This window comes from Pelecanus crispus, chromosome 11 (assembly GCF_030463565.1).
Source record: "Pelecanus crispus isolate bPelCri1 chromosome 11, bPelCri1.pri, whole genome shotgun sequence".
NCBI lineage: Eukaryota > Metazoa > Chordata > Aves > Pelecaniformes > Pelecanidae > Pelecanus > Pelecanus crispus.
The window spans coordinates 5,045,016-5,070,281 of NC_134653.1; the positions used below are offsets into that span (position 1 = coordinate 5,045,016).

At 44.5% G+C, this 25,266-nt stretch overlaps 1 protein-coding gene across 1 annotated transcript in view; it reads right to left on the minus strand.

The window, feature by feature from the left end:
* Positions 1-3,349: 3,349 nt before the first annotated feature.
* Positions 3,350-25,266, minus strand: part of SDK1 (sidekick cell adhesion molecule 1) — a 417,731-nt gene continuing 395,814 nt past the window's right edge. The window contains exons 40-45 of the mRNA XM_075718433.1: positions 23,949-24,074; positions 15,599-15,763; positions 12,846-12,983; positions 10,759-10,879; positions 10,407-10,536; positions 3,350-3,622 (exon numbers count right to left, since the gene is read on the minus strand). Coding sequence (XP_075574548.1) covers positions 3,350-3,622; positions 10,407-10,536; positions 10,759-10,879; positions 12,846-12,983; positions 15,599-15,763; positions 23,949-24,074 — 953 coding nt within the window. The remainder of the gene's footprint in view (positions 3,623-10,406; positions 10,537-10,758; positions 10,880-12,845; positions 12,984-15,598; positions 15,764-23,948; positions 24,075-25,266) is intronic.

Here is a 25,266-nt window from a genome sequence, read left to right on the forward strand (position 1 = left end):
TGATGGGTGAAGTTATTGTAACATGACAGCTAATGTTTAAAAGTCGTATTTCAAGGCTGTGATTCCTAAAGATTACAGGTATGAAAGAGAGCTTTCTTGCTAACTGATGGAGTGTTTCCTTCCAGATAGAACAATTTACCTGATATCTGAGGTAAATAAAACCTACCCATTAATCATATTTACAAGTACAGCATGCTAACAAGAAGGCACAGGCATCATGCACGTAGCTATACAGGATCCTGGGCAGCGAAACACATATCCTGTGCTTGTCTTAGGGGTGAGCAGGGCAGTGCACTTCCACGCTCTGCAATTGCCTAAGTAAAATAAACCCCCATGTAAGAAAAGCCAACTCCTAAACAAAACAAAACTGAGTGACAATAGTGTGGGCTGCAATGGAACAGAAATACCTTTGTTCGAGATCAACAGGTCCTAAAGGAATCACACCTAACCCGTTATTTTGGCAGCAGTCAGAAGAAAAGGGCCACACAGCCAACTCAGCAGGCCCTCGGCAAGCTCAAGTTTTTTAGTTGCAGATGCCTCCGAGAAAAAAGGAATAGCCTCTTCTCACTTTGCCTAGATCATGCTGCTCCCCATGTTGTCCTTCAGTGGAGCAGTGGCCACAGAGTCCATTTCCTTTATTCCCCATGGTTTCCTTGCTTTTTTGCTCAATGTGGTATCAGATCAGCCCCAGGGAGTAACCACACCTTACACCAATTCAGAACTGGCAATATTCAGGAGACATGGAGCTACTCGCGCTATGCTTTCCTTTGGAGTAAGCTCTTCGGTGTTTGATCTACTTTCTACTAATCTACATCCCTAAGTCCTTAGTGGTCCTTGAAACGCTCCTCCTGTAGCACTACCTCTCATACCTGTTGGATAAGCGCCATGAAAACTCCAACAGCAATTGCATTGCTATGTCACATGTATACAAAACAAGGTGTTTAAAATATGTAATCTGATGCAGGAAATAACAAAGGAGAAAGAAAACAAATCAGAAAGTCACATGGATAATTTTGCCTAAGAAACAAAAAACTCAAGACTGCAAACAAATTTTTGTCAGGTCAGTAATTAAAGCAAAGTTCATATGGCTTAAGAGAACAGTCAAAGTGCACAGAAGGCAGTGGGGTTTTTGTTTGCTTTGCATTCCTCTTCACAGCAAGCTCCACATCATTCTCTTTGGAGCCCCTTCTCCATCCCACACACATCCTATCCAGGTGCAGAGAGGGGGATGGCTCATAGGGTTTTGGCTCAAGCCCGTGTCTTTGCACATCCCTTGCCATCTAATGAGCTGTGGATCATTATCCCAAACTCAAAAGCCCTTAAACACACCCACTGGAGTTTTTGGTTTTGAACTTTTTCTTTCCGGAGCCTTTGGAGAGGAACAGCAATTGGGTGCCAAAGCTATCCAGAATCTGTATGCACCAAGAGCAGCAGTGCTCAGAGGCAGTGCCAAAGAGTAAAAGCAGTTCTGAGATTGTTTGCCCTGTCCAAGAAGAAAGATGACAGCAGGGTCAAGCTTGCCCTTGGACCTCACCTGTTCAGGTGAGGTGCCACCAGGCTACTTCTAACCAGCCCCCATGGGCAGGAACAGGCAGCCACCGTAATCAACGCCAGGTTGGTTTCAACAACCTGCCTTGAAGACACCACCACCCAGTGCCACAGCTGTCCCGCATCCCTCCAGAGAGGACAGGGAGAATTTGCAATAATAACAGTGCCCACATGTGCCCTGATGTGACGTTATCAAGCAGCAGGATACCAGTTTTCCTGGCTGACCTATATCCACCTGGTAGCAAACGCCAGACGCTGGCATGGCAAAGACTTGCCTACTTCCAAATTCACCTTTCAAACTCTTGTGGTAAAAAGTCTGGTGATCCAGGGCTGTTGCTTGGACTCTTTAAACACCTGACAACTTCCTTGTGAGTAAACAACTTGCTGCTAAACATGACAGACTCAGGAAAAGGATAGAAAAGAAGGAAACAAAAAGGGAGCTATACAAAAGGATGGAAAATAAACTAAAAGTCCCCTCTTTTCTGTCCAAAGGCCATAGCTTCAAGTGCACAAAGCAGCCTGTAAACGTGCACAAGGTAATTCATGTCCCTAATGCTTGAAAAACCTGGTTAGCTTTATTTGGAGACACTTTGTTGCTTCTCCCAGATATGAAGCTGAAGAATCAATAAAAGGCACCTGTGGACACCAGAACTCACCCTGTCTGTATGACATGTCTTTGTATTAAAAAAAATATAATCAAACCAACCCAGCTACCATATACTCTTTTACAGACCAATAAGCAGCACCGCAGAGTCTGGATGAGAAAGGATGCTCACCTTCTGTTGACAGGGCAGGATAACTTTGATGATCAAAAACCTCATCAATTAGTCAACTCTCTAGCTTGTTACTGCAATCTTAATTGAAGTTTCCTCTGGCTTGCTGGGTTGTGTCCTTTGACTTTTAAAAAATGACCGATTCAAACGGCACATGCAGTCCACGAGGGAGGATTAGAGCCACACCAAAAATAAACTGACCTTGCATCTGAATTCTTCCCACTTGCTTCATCTACTGCTGCCTCCAGTGCTCTTTTGAGCCATCTCCTCTTCTAAAGGCCCTGGAGTTGGAATATTTAAAGAATGCAGCAGGTCCCATTTGAACAAGAAAGAAAAGCAGGTCATAATTCAGTATAAATGCACCAGTAGTGAGCCTAGAGCAGACAGAGTGACACATCTGAGCCTAAGTTGATCAGCCAGTGCTCCTAATGTGGGGAGCAGCAATGAGGAGAGAGGAGGTGTCTGCTTTTCACATAAAAATTTGTCCCTTTTCTATGTTTTCCTACTTGACCTTGATGACAGGGAAAAATTAAAAAGAAAAAAAAAAAAAGAGGAGAAAGAAAAAGGAAGAAAAAGGAGCCTGGGAGGTTTTATGTTTTCTCTTCAAATCACATCACAAAGTCAGTCATTGCATCTAGGGAATTCACCTCCTTGTTTGGAAACGGGGGGACAGGAGGAGGGGAGAGAAAGAAAGAGGGAAGAGAAGGGCATGGGAGCTGCTTCCTGAAGCAGTGTTACAAAAAGTGGTTAAAAAACCCCTACTATTCACAAGTGGTTAAAATCATCACTTTTCAGAATTCCTTTTTTTTTTTTTTTTTAAACAAAGGTTCAGCTAGTTCAGCTCCATATTTTTAGAGTTGATTGTCTTCAGAAAAAAAAACACCCCAGCCTCATTCGTGTTCCCATCCGTTTCTACCCTGATAGAGAAGTTACCCACAGTTCACCGCACCGGCCACGCACACACACAGTCACTGCGATGGGTCCCTCCGAGTGCCGCCGGCGGTTCGGCTGTATCCTCCAGCCCCGTCTCAGACGAAGGAGGAGAACCCTGTCACTGGAGTCCGGGAGCCGGGCGCGGGCTGTCCCGTTGGGGTGTACACCCCTCCTGAGCTCTGTGTCGTGATGACAGTCTGGAAATAGGGTTCTGTCTCGCTGGCGGCGCACTCCTCATATCTATAGGATGCTGGGTGCTTCACCCCTTTCTGCTGCCGCTTCCATGAGTTGTAGTACGTGGGATCGCTCATGTAATGGTTCACAAAGGAGTGCTTTGGCAATTCGTCTTCATAATCTGAGTCAGTGGCCTGGAGCATCATAGGGAGGGGGGGGGAAAAATCAGCCATTAGCATCTATGATTTAGCCTGTTCCACTCTAAAAGAAATTAGAGACAAGTTTAATATCACCAGCTGACAGAAGGTGTAATTTTAGGGTAGGAAGGTTTGTAGTCCAAGTGCAGCACATGCTGGACTGTAGAAAAGCACTGTGCTCTGGTTTAGCCAGGCTTTGCTGCTAGAGGGAGTGTCCCCCAACAAAGGCTGGCGATAAGAGATCCAGAGAAATCCTTTCTAATTCACTGCAGGACGCTGCAGTGGGAGCTAGGAGTTCCTGTTTTTGACACAAGATGCAGGGAAGTGTAGAGACATCATAGGGAAACCAACTGCTTTCAATCACATAATCAAAAAGATTGCAATTATAATTGAGAATCTCCCTTCTGATGCAAGGACAGAAAGAATGTCTTCCATGCAAATGCATGTTAGCCAGACGTGCTGTTGTTTGTGGTGGTCAGACCAGGCTGCTTGCATAGTACCCTGGATTTGGCTTGCAAGCCCCGTTAACTATTGAAAGTTACTTATATCACTGGAAGGGAATTAAGCAAAATCGCATTTTTTATTTTCCAGCAAACACGTCTATCTCTATGTTCCAGCTGATTATTGGTGGTACAACAAGGCGCACAACCAGTGGTGACAGAAGAAAGAGAATGCAAAATCTGGAAAAGAAGAACTGCCAGGCAGGAGGGGTTGCTTTCTTGGGATGGCTCAGGCCCAGCCCTGTGTTCGGAGCGGATCTTACCCCTTGAAACATTTATGCACAGTGGCTGGATAGCTTCAAAGCTCATATAAATATTGAGCAGGAGCTCTATTGAGATGTAACCAGATAAGCTTTGTGCATCTGCCCCTCCTCTGAAGTACTGCTGCTGTGATACAGCTGGAGGAATCACAGAGGGCTCGTACACCTCCTCTGAGTACAGAGACCACGGCAAAGCCTTGGCCATGGTATCCAAGCGCACATTTTCCTTCTGTTCCCACTAATGTTCCCACCAATAACAGCCACATCCCATACAGCACACAAACATTTACCAGTCATTTCCATATCTCATGCCTTCTCTCAAAATCTCTGGTTTGAGCAGGCAAGAGCTTTTATTCCTTTTTCTCCCCCTGATAATCTGCACAGCCGATTCTAAAGGCAATTAAATATCAAAGTAGTAGCTGCCTAAGACATACAAGAGAGAGATGGGTAAGCGCAGCTCGTCACTGTTAGTTGCTGCAATTAGTTTCAAAAGGTTGGTATTGTTCTGATCTATGACACCACACAGCAAACACATCCTTCTTGATCCTGTCTGCCACACAACTAGTCTCTCCTCCTCTAAAGCTCTTTTTTAATGGTCTCTGAAGAACAATCCTCAAATGCCTCGCGAACCATCGTTTGAAAAGGGCACCGCATCCATCATCCCACTTCTTTGCTCAGATAGCTGCTTCAATGCTATTTCATGCCCATTTTCCAGCACAGAGAGTGATGGACAGGGCTGAGAAATTTTTCCCAGAGTTTTCCAAAAGTCTGAGCAAAGCAGCTCTTTACAGCTTTGCAAAATTTCCCTTCCCCTATTAACCATGCTTTGGCTCTTTCAGAGTTATGTACCTTTTGATTATTTTAAGAATGTAAAGCTTCAGGTACCTTGACACGTAATTAATATTACAACAAAACCCTAACGAGCATTTAATAATTATTCCAGAAGGAACTCAGCCAGTCTACCTCCTAGAAAAACTCCTTTGCACCAGCTGCCAGCCTCGGGAAGCCAACACCCGACTCCCTCCAAAGACCTTCCTGAAGGGGTAGGTTTTGCGGCACGTCTGGGATATCCCCAGATTTGGACCACTGCACAGCCAGAGGGTGCAGAGAGCAGCTCCAGAGTCTTGGCATTGCTGCAGGGAACGTCCTGCCAGTGCTGCCCTATCTGTTTTTGTAAGGGGCTCCAACAAGAGTTCCTCTGATGACTGCAGATGTGGCACCATGGCAGAGCATGGCAGCAGGCAGCAATAGCTCAGGCAGGCTGGTCCTCAGCTGCAGAAGCAACCAACTTTACCTGCAGACCAAAAGATCCCCAAATCCAGGTTTCCTATGTTCTTATGAAGAATCAAGGTGTTGCACTTTGCACCAGCTTACATCTCCAAACATTCTGCTGTAGCTCCATCGTCTAATGTTAAGGTAAAAAGTGTCTGGGAAGCTGGGGGATGATGCGGGCATCCAGAAGAAAAGTCTTTACATCCTGAGCAGAGGCAGGTGGTCATGGATCATTCACCAGTAGCAGCACCTGAAGGTGTGAACTCCTCTAGTTATCATGGATGTGCTCCCTCCATCAAAGGCACAACGCTACCACTGCCCTTGCCATGTCTTCTGACTCCTTCTCCAATCCACCATCACTCCTACTGACTTGGACATGCTCAGCCACCCCCCAAAGAAACAAGCCCCTGCTGAAAAGATGGATCACAGCTGAGCTGAGGTGTCATCAGCATAAGGAGAAAAAAACCCACAAACTTCTAGTGGCTCCTTACTGGCCTTCCTGATGACCACCCAGACATACAGAAACACAAAGACAACTAAAAGGCTGGAAAGCTCTAAGAAGAAATGCTGAGAAGAAGCTGTATCCAGAAGACTGACACATGATTTGATAGGTATAATACTGATGCAGTCACTTGATTTCTGTCCATCACTAGCAGAAAAATACTCGCCCACAAAACTAATATAATTTCTGTACCTAAGCCAAGTTCTTCTGAGATTGCCAGAAGTCAACATAATAAAGAGGAGAAATACTGGGAACACTTTTAGATGGGCTGCTGCCATTTGAACTACAGTGTCAGTTGGACTTGCCATGAACAGAAAGAAGGAATCTAAACCAATACCACCTGCTGATAATCTATCCACTAATTAGCCCATTATACCAACTGAAAGAGAACACTAATTTGGTGTAAATAAGGCCAGTGCCTTTCAGAAGCCACTTTCATGAAACATATACAGCTGCGCTAACTTCAGCCTTTCACCATCATTAGCACTGATGCTGGAAAGGAAAACCTACTTGTTAGTGTCGATACAACGTGTTTTCTTTGTGTTTCCTTCAGAACCGGCAGGAACTGACTGTTCCATCCATGTTTCTAAAGTATCTTCTAAGGTCTGCTCTGAGGAAGGTACCAATAACCACCCTTACCAGCAAGGAATTCTCTAAATTTCTGTCCCACATCCCTCTCTGCCCTGACGAAAATGAAGGAGTAGCAAGATAAACCTGTTTTGCATGACAATACAGACAGCTTATAATAGAGGATTACTTTTTAGTGGTTTTTAAACTATTGAGTAAATAGAAATGCCGCAGGGATTTTTATTTTGTTTTCAGTTTTCTCCCTTCCATGCGACTATGGCTTTGTTACCTTGGAAACCTCCATAGGCTGGGGCATGATTGGGTGTGCGGTGACATTACAGACTGTCAACCAAAGGTGCATGGATGCCTATGAAACAACAAATACAGAAAATGAGAGACTATTTAAGTATTATATTGATAGCACGAAATGCACAAGTGCTGTTCAGAGTCAAGTCAGCGACCAGAGCTGGCTAGCTTAGTCAATGGAAAATTTGAAAATAGTTCCAATTATTTTTCTTTTTTTTTTTTTTTTTTTTTAAAGTGACTGCATAAGAAACAACCTTATGAGATTGTTTCTAAAATTGTAGGTGGCAGCAGTATCTTTTGGTTGACATGAAATGAATATGCTGTAAAAGAGACAAGGTAACCTACTATGCAAAAAGATTTCTCCGGACACGGGAACCCTTGCTTATTTAACGTGTCGCCTGCAGCTGGTTTCCACATGGTGCCCAACTTGTCAAAATCATTGGAGAACTTTATTGGAAACAAATTAAACCATATTCCCTATTAAGTGGTAAGTGGAAATTTATAATATCTTCCTGCAGAGCTGAGAAAGCAAAAGTCAGTTAGACTGCAGAGAGCAGCTGGGAAGACCAGAGCACCACCAGCATTCAGCACTGACCGATAACGTGCGCAATCTGTGAGAATATTATCTCCTGACAATAGTTTTTGGGGGACCGCAAAGACACGTGAGAAAACAAACAAACACACAGCACCCTCCCCTCCCATAAAACTGTTCTTCCATGGCTGGATGCCATCACAGATACATAGTCAAATTTCTGTATATGGTGAACACCAAATTTCTTCAGATTATCTGTCCAGAGCCTCGTCCACTTGACTCATTATCTAAAAGCCTATTATTATTAATCATTTAGAAATTACACTCTTAGCACTCTCTTGCTCCATACCTGCCAATTAAACTACTTTAACCTCATTAACGGTACTGGTGCTTGGCTTTCATGACATGGAGTAAGTTAACCACTTGATTTATGAATATTAAGAGTACTGCTTGGTCTGCTTGATTTTCTTTGTTTCTCTCTTGCTTTTCTCATCAGGAGGGAGCTCGGAGGAAGGCTTCCAGGCAGCTGTGTTGTAAGTGCAGTCAGTCAGCCTGAGAGTTTCTTGCAGACTTCTTCATGTTCAGTAAACCCCATGAGACTTGAAGCCAGTGAGCTTCCTTCTTTTCCATATAAAAACTTGACACCTCAGGCAACGGGAGTAAGACTAAGCAGCAACAAGATGACATGCAGGTTGAAAGCAAAAGCACAATTTTTGGCCCTGCCTGCCCTTACGTGCATCGTATTAAGTGGCATCCGAGATCCACGCAGAGATGTATTAGAGGAAAACGTCAGGACCCCCTTTGCTGCAGAGGACCAAACCTGTGTAGAGCTCTTATATAAAAAGGTATCTTTAACTCTTCATATAGTGGGAAACATTTCTGCCGGCTAAGAGAGATGGAATTTCTGAAATTCTCAGAAAACACAGCTTGTCTGTTAAGATCTCCTTTGAGAGTAGAAACAAAAAGAACAGAAAAGACAAACAGGAAGAGCTAATAGGTACAGGAATACTTGAAAAGAGAGTGATCAAACATCTATACCCACCTCTGCCCCAACCCACCCTCACCTCCTGTCTGTACCAGCCATCGTAAACAGCATTTTCAGGCTGATTGAAAGGCAGCATTCTCTATTGCTACCTCTACTGGGAGCGTTATTAACATTTCACGCCTAAAAGCACTCCCCACCACAAAAAACACCCAAGCATCAAAGACATTATACAGAAGGGCTGCATATCTAAGCCCCAAGGAAAAAAAGGAGGCATATTTTGTTCACATACTCACATGCACACACAGATTCACAAGAACACTACAGTCTCAACTGAGACCTTCAGACTTGACTGCAATACACAGTAAATAAATAATATTAATAATAGCCTGAGGAAAAAAAAAAAAAAAAATCACTTTCTTCTATGTTGTACAAACAGTGCATGTAGAAGGCAGTAATGACACCCTACAAGCAGACTTTTGCGCATTACCAGGAAATACCACATGGGGCATTGAAATTAATGTCAAAAAGGTGCCAGCGCTAAATTCATGATCATGCTCAGCAAACTGTTTTAATGACAGGTTTAATGCTGGGTTGTTACAGTGACATGACCAAAGCACTATGTGTTTAATCTGGAGGGTAACGCTTGTGCATTGCGTAGACGGCAGCTTGAGCTACACCAAGGAAAGCTGCCTGCACGACGGGTCGGCCGCAGGGCAGCACAAAGCAGCAGGCTGTCCGTGGTAATTAACAGGAGGTGAGAGGTAGGTAGCCAGGAAAAGCAGCTGTAGCTGCAGGTGCAGAAAAGCTACAGATGAAAACTGTCATCTTCTTTCACTACTTGCTGCTCTTGATTTATTCTTGCTAGAAGGGTCAGGTTTGGAGTGGTTTGGCCCACTGCTCGCTTCTTGCGCTGTCAGTTCAGATTCGTCAGGATCTCAGCTGACAACATACAATTTTAGAGACAGATTTACCTTTCTGGATATCCCTTGAAGTCTGTCTATTCACCCTGGCCACTGTTGGGCTTTTACAGACGACAAGCACTTTCTTTCTTCTTAAAGGGGATATAAGACATAAGATGGAGCACTGCCAGATGGATAATGCCGGCATACACCCACCTTCCTTGGAGAACAGAATCTAAAGGCAACATGAGCAGAAGGCTCCTCTTGAGTTAGACTAAGGCTGTGGGCTGGGGTGTTCAGAAACCTGAATGCTGGGCTCTCACAGCCATGGCCATGTGCTCCCTGCCAGGTTACTCATTCCCCACTTACTCCCTCTGTAACAGAGGCAGCAGTTATCACCACTCAAGATCACTCTTCCAAATCTTCGTGTTTGCTGCAGCTGTCTAAAAAAGGCACTGTGAAAACTTCAAGCCACATCCCATACTTCAGTCAGTGCAGCAATCCAAAGTCCATCCCACCTTCAACCTCATCTAGATAACTAGCCAGCTGGTTATTTTGCAGCATATATGCATCTTCTCAAAAGTGCTCCAGGTTTGCAGCCCACAGGCAGAAGGGGATGTACAACTCCTTACCAGGGAGATCAGCACACACTGGCTGACGATTGCACTTGCCTTTCTATATAACACTAGAAAACCATGAATATTTACCAAGGCCAGGTCTGGAATCTGCTGTGGCTGGGTCCTGCTTGTCACTTTTTCTTTTGACATTTTAATTTTAAGATGTGATGAGAACAGCCTATTCAATCAGACATTTTAAAGTCCCTGAGACAGATCAACAATGACAAAACAGTATAATGCAGGCATGGGATTGGGACTTCAAAGACTTGCCATAATTCATCAGGGAAATTAATGTCTGTGGTGACTGGGCAACATCTGGCGAGGCAAAGACAAACCCTTACCTCTGACTCCGACACTTCTAAGGGCTTCTCGTTCAGGCCCAAGCCCTCGGTCAGCACAGCTCCATTGTACTTGTTGCAGATATCCTCATCAGAGTAGTGCAGCCCCCCCGGGCTTGGGCGAGGAGGAGACCTAGGAAATGTAAAGGGTGAGTGTATGGGATGTTATAATTTCTCTGAAATGACACAATTAAATCATGCTTAGAAGCCAGCATCGCAGCCTAGGACAGTGACTTGGGTGCTGACGTCCTCCATACATCCTCCAGACAATGGTCTCTCCCCTTTGCCTATTCAACAGTTGCTTGAAACTAGATAAAAAGCCATTTTGAAGAGCATGGTGTTCCCAGATTCTTACCTGGTTCCATTCTTCTTTGAGAAGGTGCTCTTGATGTTCAGGTGTCTGCTGTTGAGCTCCAGAGCAGTGAAGCCTCCATTATCCAGGGTGACCGACTCTTCCACGTTGGAGATGGTTTTACCTGGAGCCAGGCAATGAAAGATTCAGCTGAAACAAAGGCACTTTTCCCCCAAATACAACTGTAAGAGCTAACTTTTCCTTCTTTGTTTTTTATGACATCATTAATTATTTGCAAATCTCTTTACCTTTCTTACTGGCAAATGAGAACAATCAGAGTGGAGGAGAGGATCTTGTCAGGAGTGTCAACTGGCAGAAATAGCCAAAAGAAGGGAAAGGAGAGGTCATGGATGGATACATTTCATCTGGAGGTAAGTATCTAAAAGAGCGCAGATGAACTGTGCCGCAAAAGAGCTTATTCTTGTCTTTTGACTATAAATAGAAACGAGGTGACCAATTCAGGTGGCCATTGAAGATGCCCTAAAACAAGTGTTGTGAATCCCATTCATGCTGACTGAAGCAAAGCAAGAGAAAGTAAAACTAGGAAAGGCAGAAAAAGAGAAAAAGGAGGAAAAAAAAAAGGCAGGAAAGAAATCAAGAGAAAGGGTAAGTGGATAGCAAATGGGAAAAAGATGTCACAGCGGTAATGAGGATAAGATACAGATGTGAGAAATCACCGGACAATGTAAGGCAGGGAAAAGGACAGGGGACTGGCAGAAGAAGGAAAATACAGCAAAGTATATTATTTCTTGTGATCAAATATAGCAAGACCTTATTCTCTCCCACGCTCATTCTTTGTAATCCCAAAGGTGTGAGCTCAGCTCATGTCCCGGGGAGAAGGACTGGTTGCATATTGCCACTTTGCAGCCGACAGGTACTTTATCCTCGGCTTCAATTTCAGTGCTACATTAAGACTCAGCGTGAACACTGACATCTGACAGTACGGGTCAGACCTGTCTTTTCATGTCTGTCCCCCAAACAGAGAAAAACTAAGAAGAGGAGAGATTTCCTGTGAGCTATGCATACAAATATGTAACAGTATTAACTTGGTAAAATGCCATGGTATTCATACATCTTATATCTCATGGGACTGAAATCTGATTCTCTAACACTTGTTAGAAGTGAATTATAAAGAAAGAAAAGATCGTCACTTTGGGACTGAATTACTAAATACTGCCTGGAAGACTCCTTCATTACATTAATGCCTTAGAACGGGTAGTACGAAGACCCATCCACCTGATTCTACTCATTAATGTGCCTTTTTTGGCACCTCCTGGCACCAGAGCAATTTCTTGCTGGAGGTCAGAGAAACACTCATGTGAACAACCCTTCCAGGACTTCATCATGTAAGGAGAAGAAAAGGTAAAAACAGTGTTCAGAGTTCAAGAACTAGGCGTTTTGAAAGGGGACTATTTTAACATTCCTAGTTATAGAGCAGGTAGCTCCTGTTTCCTTTCAGAAAGGAGACTAGTAAAAATTGTAACTAAAGAAAAATTCAAAGCTTGCTGTTCACTAGGCGTTAAAGTCTAACAGGTCCAGGTAACCAAGACACCTCCTAGCTGCTTGGCCCCCAGCCCAGCAACTGCAGCTTGGCTTATGGAATGTATGCAAGACGCAGGGCACACAATATAAAGGAGTTGCGATATAGTCCTCATACATACAGACCTAGAATATTTGCATTGGGTACAGCCATGGAAAAGCAGAATCTTTCTGCTTCTCCCCATCTATCAGGGAATGATGACAAAGCTAAATGAAGCCTCAGATCACTCCTTTTTTGTGGCCTTCTGCCAAGCATTTGACCCAGACTCCTTGGCTTTTGCTACAGTCCCTAGGGCTTCCAGATGCTGTCCTATCCAAGCCCATGGCTGGTTAGCATCCAAAACCTGATAAGATCTGGCACTCTTGGCCCAGTATGGCTATAGGCAAAAGCCATTTCTACCAAACCAGACAGCAAAAAGATCTGAGTCTTCTGCCAGACAAAATACCTATAAAGAGAGTCCACACTGATTGAATCAAGGGTTCAAAGGGAAGACATTTCTAATTCCCACAGCTCTTGAGAGTGTGCACACAGCACGGAGCTGATATCTTACCTGTACTGCAGTTCTTGTACTTCTTGCTCTGGCCATGCAGGACCAATGCAAACACCACCAGGAGGATGAGGATCAGACTTGAGAGAGCCATCACCAGCAGAAACCACCACTCCTCATAGAAAGGGGCTTCTGTTTGTGCTGAAAGAGCAAGAAACAAATAACAATTCCTCTTTATGCTCCTTCAAAATTTTCTCCTCTTCTCCACAGTGAATGATGCATCTATAATAGTGTTCAGGAGAGAGAGGTGTTCAAAGGAGGTAACATAGTCTACTCTGCAGTCACACTTCCAAGGGGCTTGCTGATGCTTCTAAGATGGCAAAGACAGCAGGAGAATATCACGGCTCCAACATCTCCGTAAGCATCTTTCACACACCCAGAGCAGCACTCCAGAACCCCTTAGCTAAGAAGTTATCACCAAGTGGAGAGAGAGGTGTTTCTTCCCACAGCTCCGCACACCTACATTTTTTGACTACTGCAGTACGCTTAGTACTCTCCGGGTCAAAGGAACTACTGATATATCTGTCATAACCCACGATTATTCCACTTTTTAAGAGCCTTGCCCTGCCAAAATTGCCGCTCAGTGGCTCTTCGAAAAAATACAGTTAGTGCCAGGGAACAAAGTAGACTTGGTTTAGTGTCTTTCAGTACCCCCATTAACTCTAACTTCCAACATTCACTGCTACTCTATACTGCTTCCCCATCAGCTTAGCCAAGCCTGATGTGCAGCACATGGGTATCAATTCAGTTCCCTGGATTTTGTGTGATCTCAAGTAATTTCACCCCATTTGACCTCAACTGGAGACGCAAAATGATACTAACTTCCCCATTCTAGAGTTAATCTTGCCAGCCTTGGTTTAAAGTAATAAGTATTGTTATTTTCTTGCGGTGATAATGTCTTTGCCAGCATCCCTCAGTTTTGTGAAAAAATGCTACCACTGGAGCACAAGCCAACAGTTGTATATAATTTCCCTGTAGTCCATAGGGTAGAAGAACACCTGGTAGGAATGGGCGATGCCAGGAGACCAATTTCAACCCCTCACTACCACTGACTGAACCCAGGAACTCTCTTTCCCCGACTGTCCTGAGCCCTGCATCGAAACACAAGTCCATTGTAAGCCTGATGATATGAGCTCAAATTTGTTCCAGATCACTGGGTGTTCTGCAGCAGTGAAAAGTAGCTACGATCTTTCTTTGCTAGGAGGCCAGTCCAGGCCAATAAAGTCCTAAAGGCAAACTGCACAAGCCATGCTGGGCTGAGCAGATTCAGTGTAATTTATACCTCCCTGTGCTAGCTGAAGTGGCCAGCCTAAAATGCTTTATACTTTTATGACTGCGAATCTCAACGGAAACCTCTTACTTTCATGCAGCAATTTGAGATGAACACTGAAGCATCAAAAGGAGGTGAATTAAATAGTTCTGTTCAAGTGGAGAACTTACAAACAACCGGTTTATTTACAAAAAGCATCACAAGGAGCTGCATGCCCAGCTTCAGAGGAATAATGTCTTCCAGGAAAGGGAAGACTGACATGATTACTGACCCCTTGCATTGTGTTATAGCCTCTGTGAAACCACAGACAGGAAAAACACTGGCTCTTGGTGTTTGAAGTGAGTTGTCTATGCCCTTGTCCTGAAGGAGAAAAGCAAGGGTAGCACTCATACTGAAATCCATAGACAGCTCTCACAGGCTAAGTGGTTAATTGTGTAAGGACAAACAGAGCCGTGATGGTGATAGCAGCATTTACTACTCTTGCCTGCTGGGTAACCATTGAATGGTGTTTATGCTTTTCACTGGAGGAGCAAAGAGATAAAAGCCACTCCAGACACTGGAGCACTGCCAGGTTCTCAGGACTCTCCAGAATTTTGAATCACAAAGCCGCTTTATCAGGTTCTTTTATTCTTCTTGTCTGTCTTTGCTGACACAGCAAGGATGAAACCTATCGCTCAAAAGCAACCTGGAGTGCAGCTGTCTCTGCAAGGGTAAGAGGAGACCGGAGCAAAGCTTCCAGGAGGGCAAGCTCTCCCACTTCACAACACGCCACTGAACTTGAGCTGCGCCGATGTGGCAAGCTGAGTGGAATTTGCTTTTCGAGGTATTCAGGTTCCTTCAGAAAACCAGAGTGCCTGGCTGCTCAAAGGGATTTTGGAAGCATGTTTAGGCCATAGCCCTGTTTACTGAGAATAAGCACAAGAGAGCAGGGAGGGTGGGAAGAGCCCGAGAACGTCACCAATGAGCTGTTCTGATGAAAGGGGACTGGAGGCATCGCACCGTACTGGAACTGCCAGCACAGAGGATATCAGGAATAATTTTGTGAAACTAGACTTTTATATTTTTGAGAGCTAATTACAAAAATAACACAGAAAATGTTTATCAGAGAACCCTGGGAAAAAAGAAGGAAGCAGAGTAAACAAAACAACAGACTAGGAAAGGAGAAAAAGCAAACAAATTATAGACTGTGTAAATTAGTCTTAGGGCAAGAGATCTTACATATAAACACGCATGAAATTCCTGAGAAGATTCTTTGTCAAACTTAAAAATGGCACACACACATTTTTGCTCTTGGGAGTAAAGCATACTGTAATAACAAGCCTTGATTCACCACTGTATCACTCTGATTTTATCCTACAACAAGTGAAAACAAGCTGACCTTGATTATTTGTTGCAGCCAGAGAATCTGGGTTGGGTTTTTTTCCCTCCTCCCCCCCAACCCCAAGAAATTCCATTGGAAAAGATAATTTAAAAAATCCATGATTACCTGATACTGCCACAGAGGGAACACTTGGTTCTCCATAGCCAAATTCATTGACAGCCACCACCCGAAATTCATAGGTCACACCCTGTTTGAGTTTGTCCAGGCTGACTGTGTAGGAGGTAGCACTGCGAGGGATGTCCTTCACAAACATATCCCACAGTCCTTCATCTAGGAAAGCAGCAAGGAGAGAAATGGCATGAACTGTGTGACTTGGCACTTCCTTCTGCTCATCCTAAAAACCAAATTGTCGTTAATTGTGTATTTCAACCACAGGCAGTGGACATGCTTACCTGAAGGCTGCTCAGTGATACACACAAATGTCAAAATGCCCTGCAAGACCCCACCTGGAAAGGTGGTTTTTTATGATAGGGTCTTATAATAGCCCAGATGGAAAAGGTCTCCTCTAAAATCTGCAGCAGCACCCACAGTGACCTGAGCTGGCTAGAGCAGCTGCCAGCCATCTGGGTCCCTCCTCATCAGGTAAGGTCACCGCATCAGCATGCCTCCTACTTGGCAGAGCAAGTAAACCCAAAGCAACCTGCTACATTAATGAGTCCTAATTGCACAGGTTTTGCCTGCTTTTTGCATTGCAAAACTGACTTCACTATCAAAGCGCGTAGGCTGGGCTTTGCGGATAGAAGATTTGCAATATAAGATTTGCGTCTTGGAAGGAAGTACTGTGGCCTTGCATGAACTGGTGCCTGGTGGCCTGGTGTCACTGGAGTGCTGCTTGCTTCACAACATCAACAGTGAGATGTCCTTCGCATGTGCTGGCCTGCATCGTGGCACAGCCCGCAGAGCGAGACAGCCGCCATTAGGCTTCTGTGCCATGCATTTTTAAACAGGAATGAGTTTTTGTTTGTATTATAAACCTCTCAAAGGTGTTAGAAACACAATGCCATTCTGATGAGAGCGTTTCTGTAGGGTAATCTCGGTTCTCAACAGCCATACTGACATTGATCCTGATGCGCATCCTGATCAGGTACATTCTGGTCCCTGATCCATACCCATAACCTTATATTCACTTGACTACAATGGAAAGAACTTTCAACAAGATGGACGCTGCTACCAGAAAGAACAAAACCAACTATAATTAAAAACGTCAGTCAATAATTTTGAGTGCAGGAATCAAACATTCATCTAAACAGACTGCTTTTCAGCAACGAATGGTGCCCAGCCCTTTCACTGACAAAATGGAGTTACTGTCTACGCACGGTGCCAAACTCTCAGCCAGCCTAAGCCAGCGTAACTTGTATAGATCTGACCTCACAAGTATCCCATTGGGCTTTTACTTTTAGTTATCAAAGCTGTTCGAGCAATATCTATTTTTCTCTGCATGTCCCACAGCAATGGGAATACGACGATAACCTCTGCAGAGATACGACTCCAGCGCAGGAGCTGCCTGCTTTGAAAGCAAGTCCTCTGCACTGTGAGATTCGAGCATCAGCATGACTTCTGTAGCTCGAGGTGTTATCGAGGTAACAATAAAGCAGGAGCCAGCAGCACTACCCTCAGCGACTTGTTCCACTGCTGCAATGTAAGGCAGGAATCTGTTCTCATTTGCTTTGCATTTACCTGAGTGTAAACTAATTGGAGTCACCGCAGCGATTCCAGAATTGTCCTGGCGTAACAGAGCAAAATTTGGCCCTTAGCCTACTTCTGTGCAACAGGGAATAGCAGCAAAGATGGATTGATTAACACTGCAGGTGCATTTCCATGTGAATATTTTAACTTTGGCATCAGTAAATATTGGCTCAGTAATTTGCACCGTGCTGCACGTCCAGCAACACACACAATGACTAACAACCCCCAAACTACATCTTTTCTGATCATGAGGACTGGCAGTCTCAGCGGATGCAAAAAGCAGGCTGAAATGTATTGTTCCAGCTACATTTGAGAAGTACCAAAGAACAATAAAAATAGGTAATTTTTCTGTCATGCTTAAAATTCACACCAATACATTATTCACCAGCATGATCAGAGTATAATGAAGTTATCATAATGTACCATTGTTATGTATTAGTTGGATATTACAATGGCTATAAAACAAGAGATAAAATATTGACTTCCCTTTTACAGGGCAATAGAAGGCTAGATTATTTCTACCACGTAAACTTACAATGTAATAAAAAGGGAGCTTGGGATTTAGTTTCTCTGAAGAGGGCGGAATGAGGGACGCATTTTCAAAGTTAGATTGTTGCAACCACCAATACTAGGAAGGTGCATCTCAGACTACAAAATATTGCCATAATTGCTGGAATTGCCTGAGCTTTCATAAACACATTTGTAAACAGCAATAAGAGGATTTGAGCCCATTGCGAATTGTCTGAAAAGCAATTTGTTTGCATTGAAAGCCACTTAAATGGGGGAAGAAAAGGCAACAATAAAAATGAATGTTCAACACTCATTGCAACAAACACAACTGTTCACACACACACTTTCTCACTCATTTTCTCAAACCTATCAGGGTGCACAGTACAGAATATCCAACAGACCAAGAAGTGTAAATTTAACCAACTCTGTAAAACTTGCAGTATGTTGGGAAAACTACCCTTGAGAAGTCAATGTTGCATTTCCACCCCCGTGTCCCCTTGGCTATGGTGGCGATGGTGCAGGGCAGCAAAGGCTGCTGGTGGATGTTTCTTCAGAGGGATTCCTGTCTCACAGGGACTCAGGGATGCTCCGGCTGGTGGCCCTATCTTCTCTGGCCCACCCCCCTTTCATTCATTGAAAGAATCTTTGCCCAAACTTTTTTTTCTGGAGTAGGAAACAGGGCTTGGCCAAGATGGAACCCAGCGTGTGATCCTTGGGATCCCAGAGAGGTGCTGATGCGGCTACAGTGGTCAGAAGTCTGCGCGGTGGCAGCCTGGAGAGGGGGACATCCTCACATCTCCCCCACTGCTGACCCCAAGCCAATGCTATGCACAGGATAGTCTGTGGCTTCCCAAGCCCTGGCCAACAAGATTTTTAATTCCAGAGCTTCAATTAATTTATCTTATCTCCATCTGGAATACCGAGGCCCCTCTTTGTAGACAGAGATCACAATCAGATATACACAAACTAAAAAAGCATTTTACTTCAGTGATGAACTTTGAGGTTAAATATTGAACACACACTTGCGAATTCATTCACTACATCTCTTCTCCCATCCCTCAAAACTAGGTTTGCTCTAAATGTTAGAAGTTCAGCTGAAAGAGAATTCATTAGAAGGTCACTTGTGATAGCAAAAGATTGGCCTTTAAGTTCAGTAGAAAGTCATTAGTACACTGTACACAGTATTTTCCACTCAGTTTAGGGAGGAAAGATGCACATGCCATGGTTGGGATATCAGCTGGGTATTAACTCACAGAAACCACCAAGAAACGCAAAGTTTGCCACAGCAGACTCCCGCAAAGAGGTGCGAGGCCCAGCCAGCCCCAGTCAATGTCCCGAGAGAGGCAGCACAGCTGGCAGCGGGGATGCACTTGCGCTGCTCGCAAATGCTTTTCCTTCAGTAACGTCTGTCCCTTTCTTCATTTCACGTTGCTTTTCACCGGGCACTCGGCCTCTTAAAAAAGCCTAAACGTCGTGATGGAAAAGGGGAGGCTCCTCAAAAAAAAAAAAAATTTTCTCTGCTTCTTGTTTCTATCAATGCTTCACCAGACCCTCCCCCAGCCCTATTTCCTGCTGACGTGAGAGCTTTATCTCCCAGCCTTGACGCCTCCATCCAATTTGGGAGTGAGGCCCGTGCACAGGGAGAAGATCAGAATGGCAGGGGAAGGTGAAACCACCTCCGACCTAGCGTGATGTCCAGCCTGCCCCAGCCACCCTCCCGGGCCAGGCGCTGGCCATCCTGTGTCAGCGAGGAGCAACACTGCAGCTTGCAGCCATACACAGCACCCACAGGCCAGCCTGGCTTCACAGGCAATTAATCAGGGTCTCCACGCTGAGTAAAACTGTCAGTCAGTAACGAAGGCTCCTGGCTCTGCTAACTCAGGCCACTAACGAACGACTGCCGTGCTGCGGCTGGGGAGATGGAAAGCTGTCAGTTATTCGGGTCTTAAACACCAGCCTTCCCCTCTTGCAGTAAGAGAGCCGTGCCGTAAAACTTTCTCCTAATTACACATTAGGAGGTTTATGAGGGGAGAAGCTGCTGAGAGTTAAGGACTGCCTGAATGCGGGTAGTGTTCCTCCTACCGAGGACAAAATTAAAACATGGATGTATTTGTCAGAGGCAAAGGGCTGGATTATCATGCAAACTAGCGAAAGGACAAGAATGGGAAGTGAAGGCTGACAAACTGTCAGCCTCGGCATGTCGTTTGTGAGCAGAAGCGAACCAAAGGCCCCATGGCAGATGCCGGCAATGCAGCTGCACCCTTCACTTTGAATTTACTGACTTCTGCTGGTTTGTGTCCATGTTTGACACCGCACTCCCTCATTTCTTTAAAAATAAATAGAAAAGGAAGAAAACATAAAAACATTACTCAAGACACCAGAAAGAAAACTAAAGTGAGATCTGCCCTCAGGGTGTGGGAAGCGAAAACCAGCACTTATAGGAAGGACAATCCCCACTCCAAGTAGACAGGTTCTTCCCCAAAACGTCTGCCGCCTGGATGGAACTGATCATCTGGCGGAGCAAAAGAAAACACTTTCCTGACTTGTCTGTGTCCCAAGCTCATGATTTGTGGCTAATCTGAGGTTTAACCAGCCTGTTCATGAGTGCTAGAAATATTACTATTGGAAACATGTTAAGATGCAATTCTCTCCCATTGGGCTTAAGTCATCCCCTGCTTGGGAAAAGCAAACAAACCAACCCCAAAACACATTATGTGGAGAGGAAGCAGAAGAGGAAATCCATATTGGCTTGTCCTTGGTCAGAGGCTTTTCCTGAGGTGACACAAGCCATGAAGCATATTGACCGAACATCTACAGAGCTGCCCTGCAGCTCAAGATGACTGCAGGAGGCAAATCCACGCATGAAGGTGCCACGCTTGGCAGTTACATATCCACGTGCACTCCTGGCAGCGTGGATCCCTAGGGTGTTATGCAAAACCCCCTGCTTTGTAGGTAGGGGATAAGTGGGAAGGAAAGTCTGTCTGTGTGAGCCTGCTTAGTAGTTTACAGGTCACGTGCCCACCGCTAAAGCACCGGCCAGAGAGAGGAGCCTTGGATGTGGCAGGGGGTTGGGAAAAGAGGGGTGAATCCAGCTTCTCCACTCCTTCCAGCAGCACTGGGAACCTTAACATCATCGTGCCATTTCTGTCTTTTCCTCTGTACATAAAAACTGAGGATGCAATCTAATACCCATTCCTTAGCCAGCCTAGTTGATGTCTGGGGAGTGCTTACAATGGCAGTGACAGAGGCTGCTTAATTGCATTTCTTGTAATGCACAAGGAACTAAACTGGAACCCATTTCTCTGGGGACAGAGAAGTTGAAGGAAAAGAAAAACTCTTCTGTTTCGGTAATGTCTTCCTCTAGCACAGATCACTCTGGAAAAAATATTGGTTTGCCTGCTCCATCCCCATGTCCGAGCATATTCAAAATGCAGAGGAGGTAGTCAGCTTGGTCACCTTCCATAAATCTGGGAGAGAAACGGGGAGATCAAATGAACAATCTCAGCTGCCTGCTGCCACCATTGCTAAACCCAGCAGGGCAGCTGGAGCCCTGGGAGACACAGCAGGGCACTGAAAAATTCAAAGGGGAGTGACAAAAGGGGGTAGGGTTTGCCATTTCTGACAGAAAGCCACCCTCCTACTCTGATGGAAGAGTCTTGGCAGGGAGCTACAGCAGGGAAAATGAGATGATACAGCATTTAACGTTTGGGGTAATGAGGCCTATAATAGATGACACTTGAGATGTGAAACACTAAGGTAGTGGTATTGCATTTAAATATTGGCAACAAGCTAAAGCTTTTCATCTGTCTGTTCAATGCCCCTTTTCTGATCTCAGAAGGGACGAATGTATCTTTCCCTTCCTTGATGTTATGCGAAGGGCACAAGTCAACTGGTCTTCTCTTGGGCAACAACTCCTTAAAAACAAAGGTTGCTCCAATTCACGCTCTACTACCCATATAAACAACGTGCAGAAGCAAATTCTTAGAATTATATTAAAACAGAAGCTGCTCTGAATGACCAGCCTTGACAGGAGGAATTAGTTCCCTGCTTTTGTTAAGCTCGTAATTCAGATTTCAAACTCCTCCATGCAGAGATGAGGAAGAAAAGCGGCGCAGAAAGGAAGCCGACGCTGGGTGAAATAAGCAAACGTTCCAATTAGTCTGTCTTCTCTCCTGGATCACATTTCACGCTTCCTACAGCTGCAACCAGAACGAAGGATGAGAATCCAGCATACAAATGCCTAGTTCATTTCCTACAGCAGCATGAATAGGATTAAAATAATCTGAAGGGGAATTAAATGTCTCAACAGTCAGGTTGCAAGAGCGGGAGAATAAGACCTCTTCTGTGTGTTTCCAGGATCAGTGGAGTGGGGCCAGCAGAAGTGACCCAGGGTTAATGCAGCTCAGACCTGCCTTGGAGGGACTCTTTTCTCCCTACTCAGAAAGAGCGGGCCACAAATCCTACATCCTTAGCCATGAACTGTAAAATGTTCGTTCACATCCAATGGTGAGACAAGCCCAGGAACATCGGATGAATTTGCAATGTCACCGCTCACACGAGTTGAATTTCCAGCTTGCAGACAATCTGCACGTGGGCTGCAGGTTTCCTTCTAAAATACTCTTACTCAAAAAAACCTGTTTGGGGAAACGTAAGCTGGTAAGTCAACTTCGACGAACAGTTTCAGTTTAACTTGCTATCTAAACAATGCTGTTCAAATAAGACAGGATATTTTCTACCTTTGAAGAAATAAGGGCAGAAATCAATAAGCTGATGTAAGGGAAATGGAAGCACGGTGGTGTCATACCTCTAATTAAAAAAAAAAATCTTGATTGCTCCAGGAAACTCCAGTGCTTTGAGAAGGTACACGTTTTCCTTCACGTTGTTTTGAAAACAATTGTCAATAAATGACAGAAATTAGGAAGAAATTTTAGGGTCACAGCAGAGCCTCACTAAATTAGTTAGCCTCTCTAATTGATTAGCCTCACTAACTTGCTCATGGAGCAAATTCTATCAGATGCAAGTATGGAAGTCTGCATCTTCAGTGATGACCACGGAAAAGCAGGCAATGATTTTGTTACTGGTCTGGTTACAGGTAATTAAAATAACTGGTTTTAAATGCAACCTTACATTCAAGACACATACAAGAAACAGTTCGGATCCTTTATATAACAAAACAGATGAACTTTCATTTAATCAATATATAATCAAGCAACGTACAAGCACCTAGAAGTAAAAAAGGAAAGAACAAGCAGCCAACATAGATATGCCAAGTATAAATCATGTCTAATTTCCTTCTGTGGCAGGGTAGCAGACCTTGTCAATAGAGGAGAAAGAGCAGACATCATCTATCGTGACTTCAGCAAAGCTTTTGACATCGTGACATTCAAACACAGCCTACGTGAAACAAGTATCTGGTAGATGCATCACTGGCTGGAAAACTGTACTCAGCAAATGGTTATCAAAATTCACTGTCAGAGTGGAGGGAAATTATCAAGTGAGATTGCACAGGGGTCTGGCAGCCTTCACTGTTTTTTGTTAATGACTTGGTTACCAGAAAGTGTGCGCTTATTGAATTTGCAAGGGGTAGCAAGCTGGGAGAGGCTGTGAACAGGCTGGAGCATACGCCTACTTTGAAAATGACAGCGTCCAACTGGGGAAATACTCTGGAAAAAGCAGAGAGCAGCTTCAGTAAGATGCAAATCCCAGAAGCAAAGGAGCTGTGGGAAAGCACCAAGAAAAAAACGTGGTGATGGGGGGCGGGATTCCTTCCTCCCTGCAATGCCCTCTCTGCAGAACAACTGGGCAAAGTGCCTCACACATGGTGCTAAAGTCCTGGCCCTGTTATTAGCAGTAAAATAGTAACTACCTGCTGTGTTCTGCTGCAGAGGAGGACAGACTTCTATCTGTGGTCCTCAAAATACAGTTTGCAAGTACTTACTGGTCCTTGTGCATGAAAGATGCTGTAAGCACGTAAGTGAGTTTTAATTATTAACTGTATTAGCTCATCAGTTGATGATTTAACAGTGATTTAGTACAGTGAAAGGGTAATTTTCTGTGACTACTCCCAAACAGGAAAAAGTCTGCTAAACCACATAATAAACCAGCAATGGTTTAATATCGGCTGGCAACAGTGCTCTATCACAAAATCCCATTACCTTACTGGGATGACAAACCACCTCTCCACCGCAGAATTGGTTTCAGCACGGACTGACGGAAGGGCACCCCTGACATCAAGCTCTCCGTGTCTCCCATGGCTTACCTGAGGGTCGTGCCTCTATAATGTACCCCGTTGTGGGTTTTTCTCCTGAATCTCCCTCAGTCCATTGTAGTGTCAGCCCAGAAGCAGATTTTGTCACGAGAATTTCCTGAGGGGAGCCGGGAGACCCTGAAGAATGAAACGAGAATAGCAAATGGTGGTGGTATCACAGGCAGACCGCAGTATTCTTTGTTTCTTCTACTCATATAGGGGGAAAAAAATTATCTAGAAGTACTGGTCAACATATAGGCAACGTAAACCAGCTCAATAGGCTATTGACCTAAATTTTTCACTAGTTCTAGTACCAGCAGTTTCGTATCAATGGCTGAGGTTTACAGGTACCTGTGTTAAGAAGGGAAGAGAAAAAACACTCTCATTTTAACCATTAGCGTATCTGCTGCGTTTGCACATCTCTATTTCTGACTTCAGAGATGAAACCAGCCTCCGAGTTTCAGGGAGAGGTTCGTGGGGACAGCCACCTGCCCATTCGCTTGGGAAGATGCCCCCGTCATGTCAGAGAGGATTTCTGCTTTATACTGTCTGCGGTGGGCCATGAGAGTTAGACTGCGGATCCACAGTGCTGCCGTCCCAGATAATGGCTACGGAGGGTACTGTCGTAAAATGAAAGCTTGCTGGCACCCAGAAGGGTGGAATTGCCAGACGTGGCTCTGATGGAGGGAGAAAGTATTTCCCTGAGCTGGAAAAGAGGCAAAAATCACAAATGTGACCATTGCATTAATGTTCTGTGATTTACTGGACGGGCTTCTATCACATTGGAGGGCATTTGCCTTTTTAGATTACCTGTTTATCAAAACCACTGATCAAATAAGCAAACGATCTCTTTTGGGTCAAACACTGAACCAAGCTGGTGTTCAGCCTGTAGCTCCTCTTGACATATCAGGAAATTCGCAGACCTCTGCCACTGCATAAGCCAAAGTGTCAGGAGAGAATAATTGTAAATTCTTTCTGGCTTTACATCCAGGAACCTCTGCTGCTTTCAGCAGATGTTATTCCAGTTTTGCCTCTACCGCAGAGCAGTACAGTCAGAATTATGCACCGCACTGTCAGGCTGCAGCTTTGAAATCCCTGGCTAGCCCATTTGTGTTATGATTTATTCACACTGTTTTGTTTATTCACATCAGACTTCTAGATTTCAGGAAAAAAGGAAACATGTTTTCCACGGGCAGTTGCAAAACCCACTGAATCATGTCCTGAGTTCCTGTGACTCAACTTCTCCTTGGTTCAGAAATTCACGTTAAGCCCCGAGTGCACTACTGCCCGCTGTTGGACCGCGTTCGTGTAACTGATCTGGCTTGCGAAG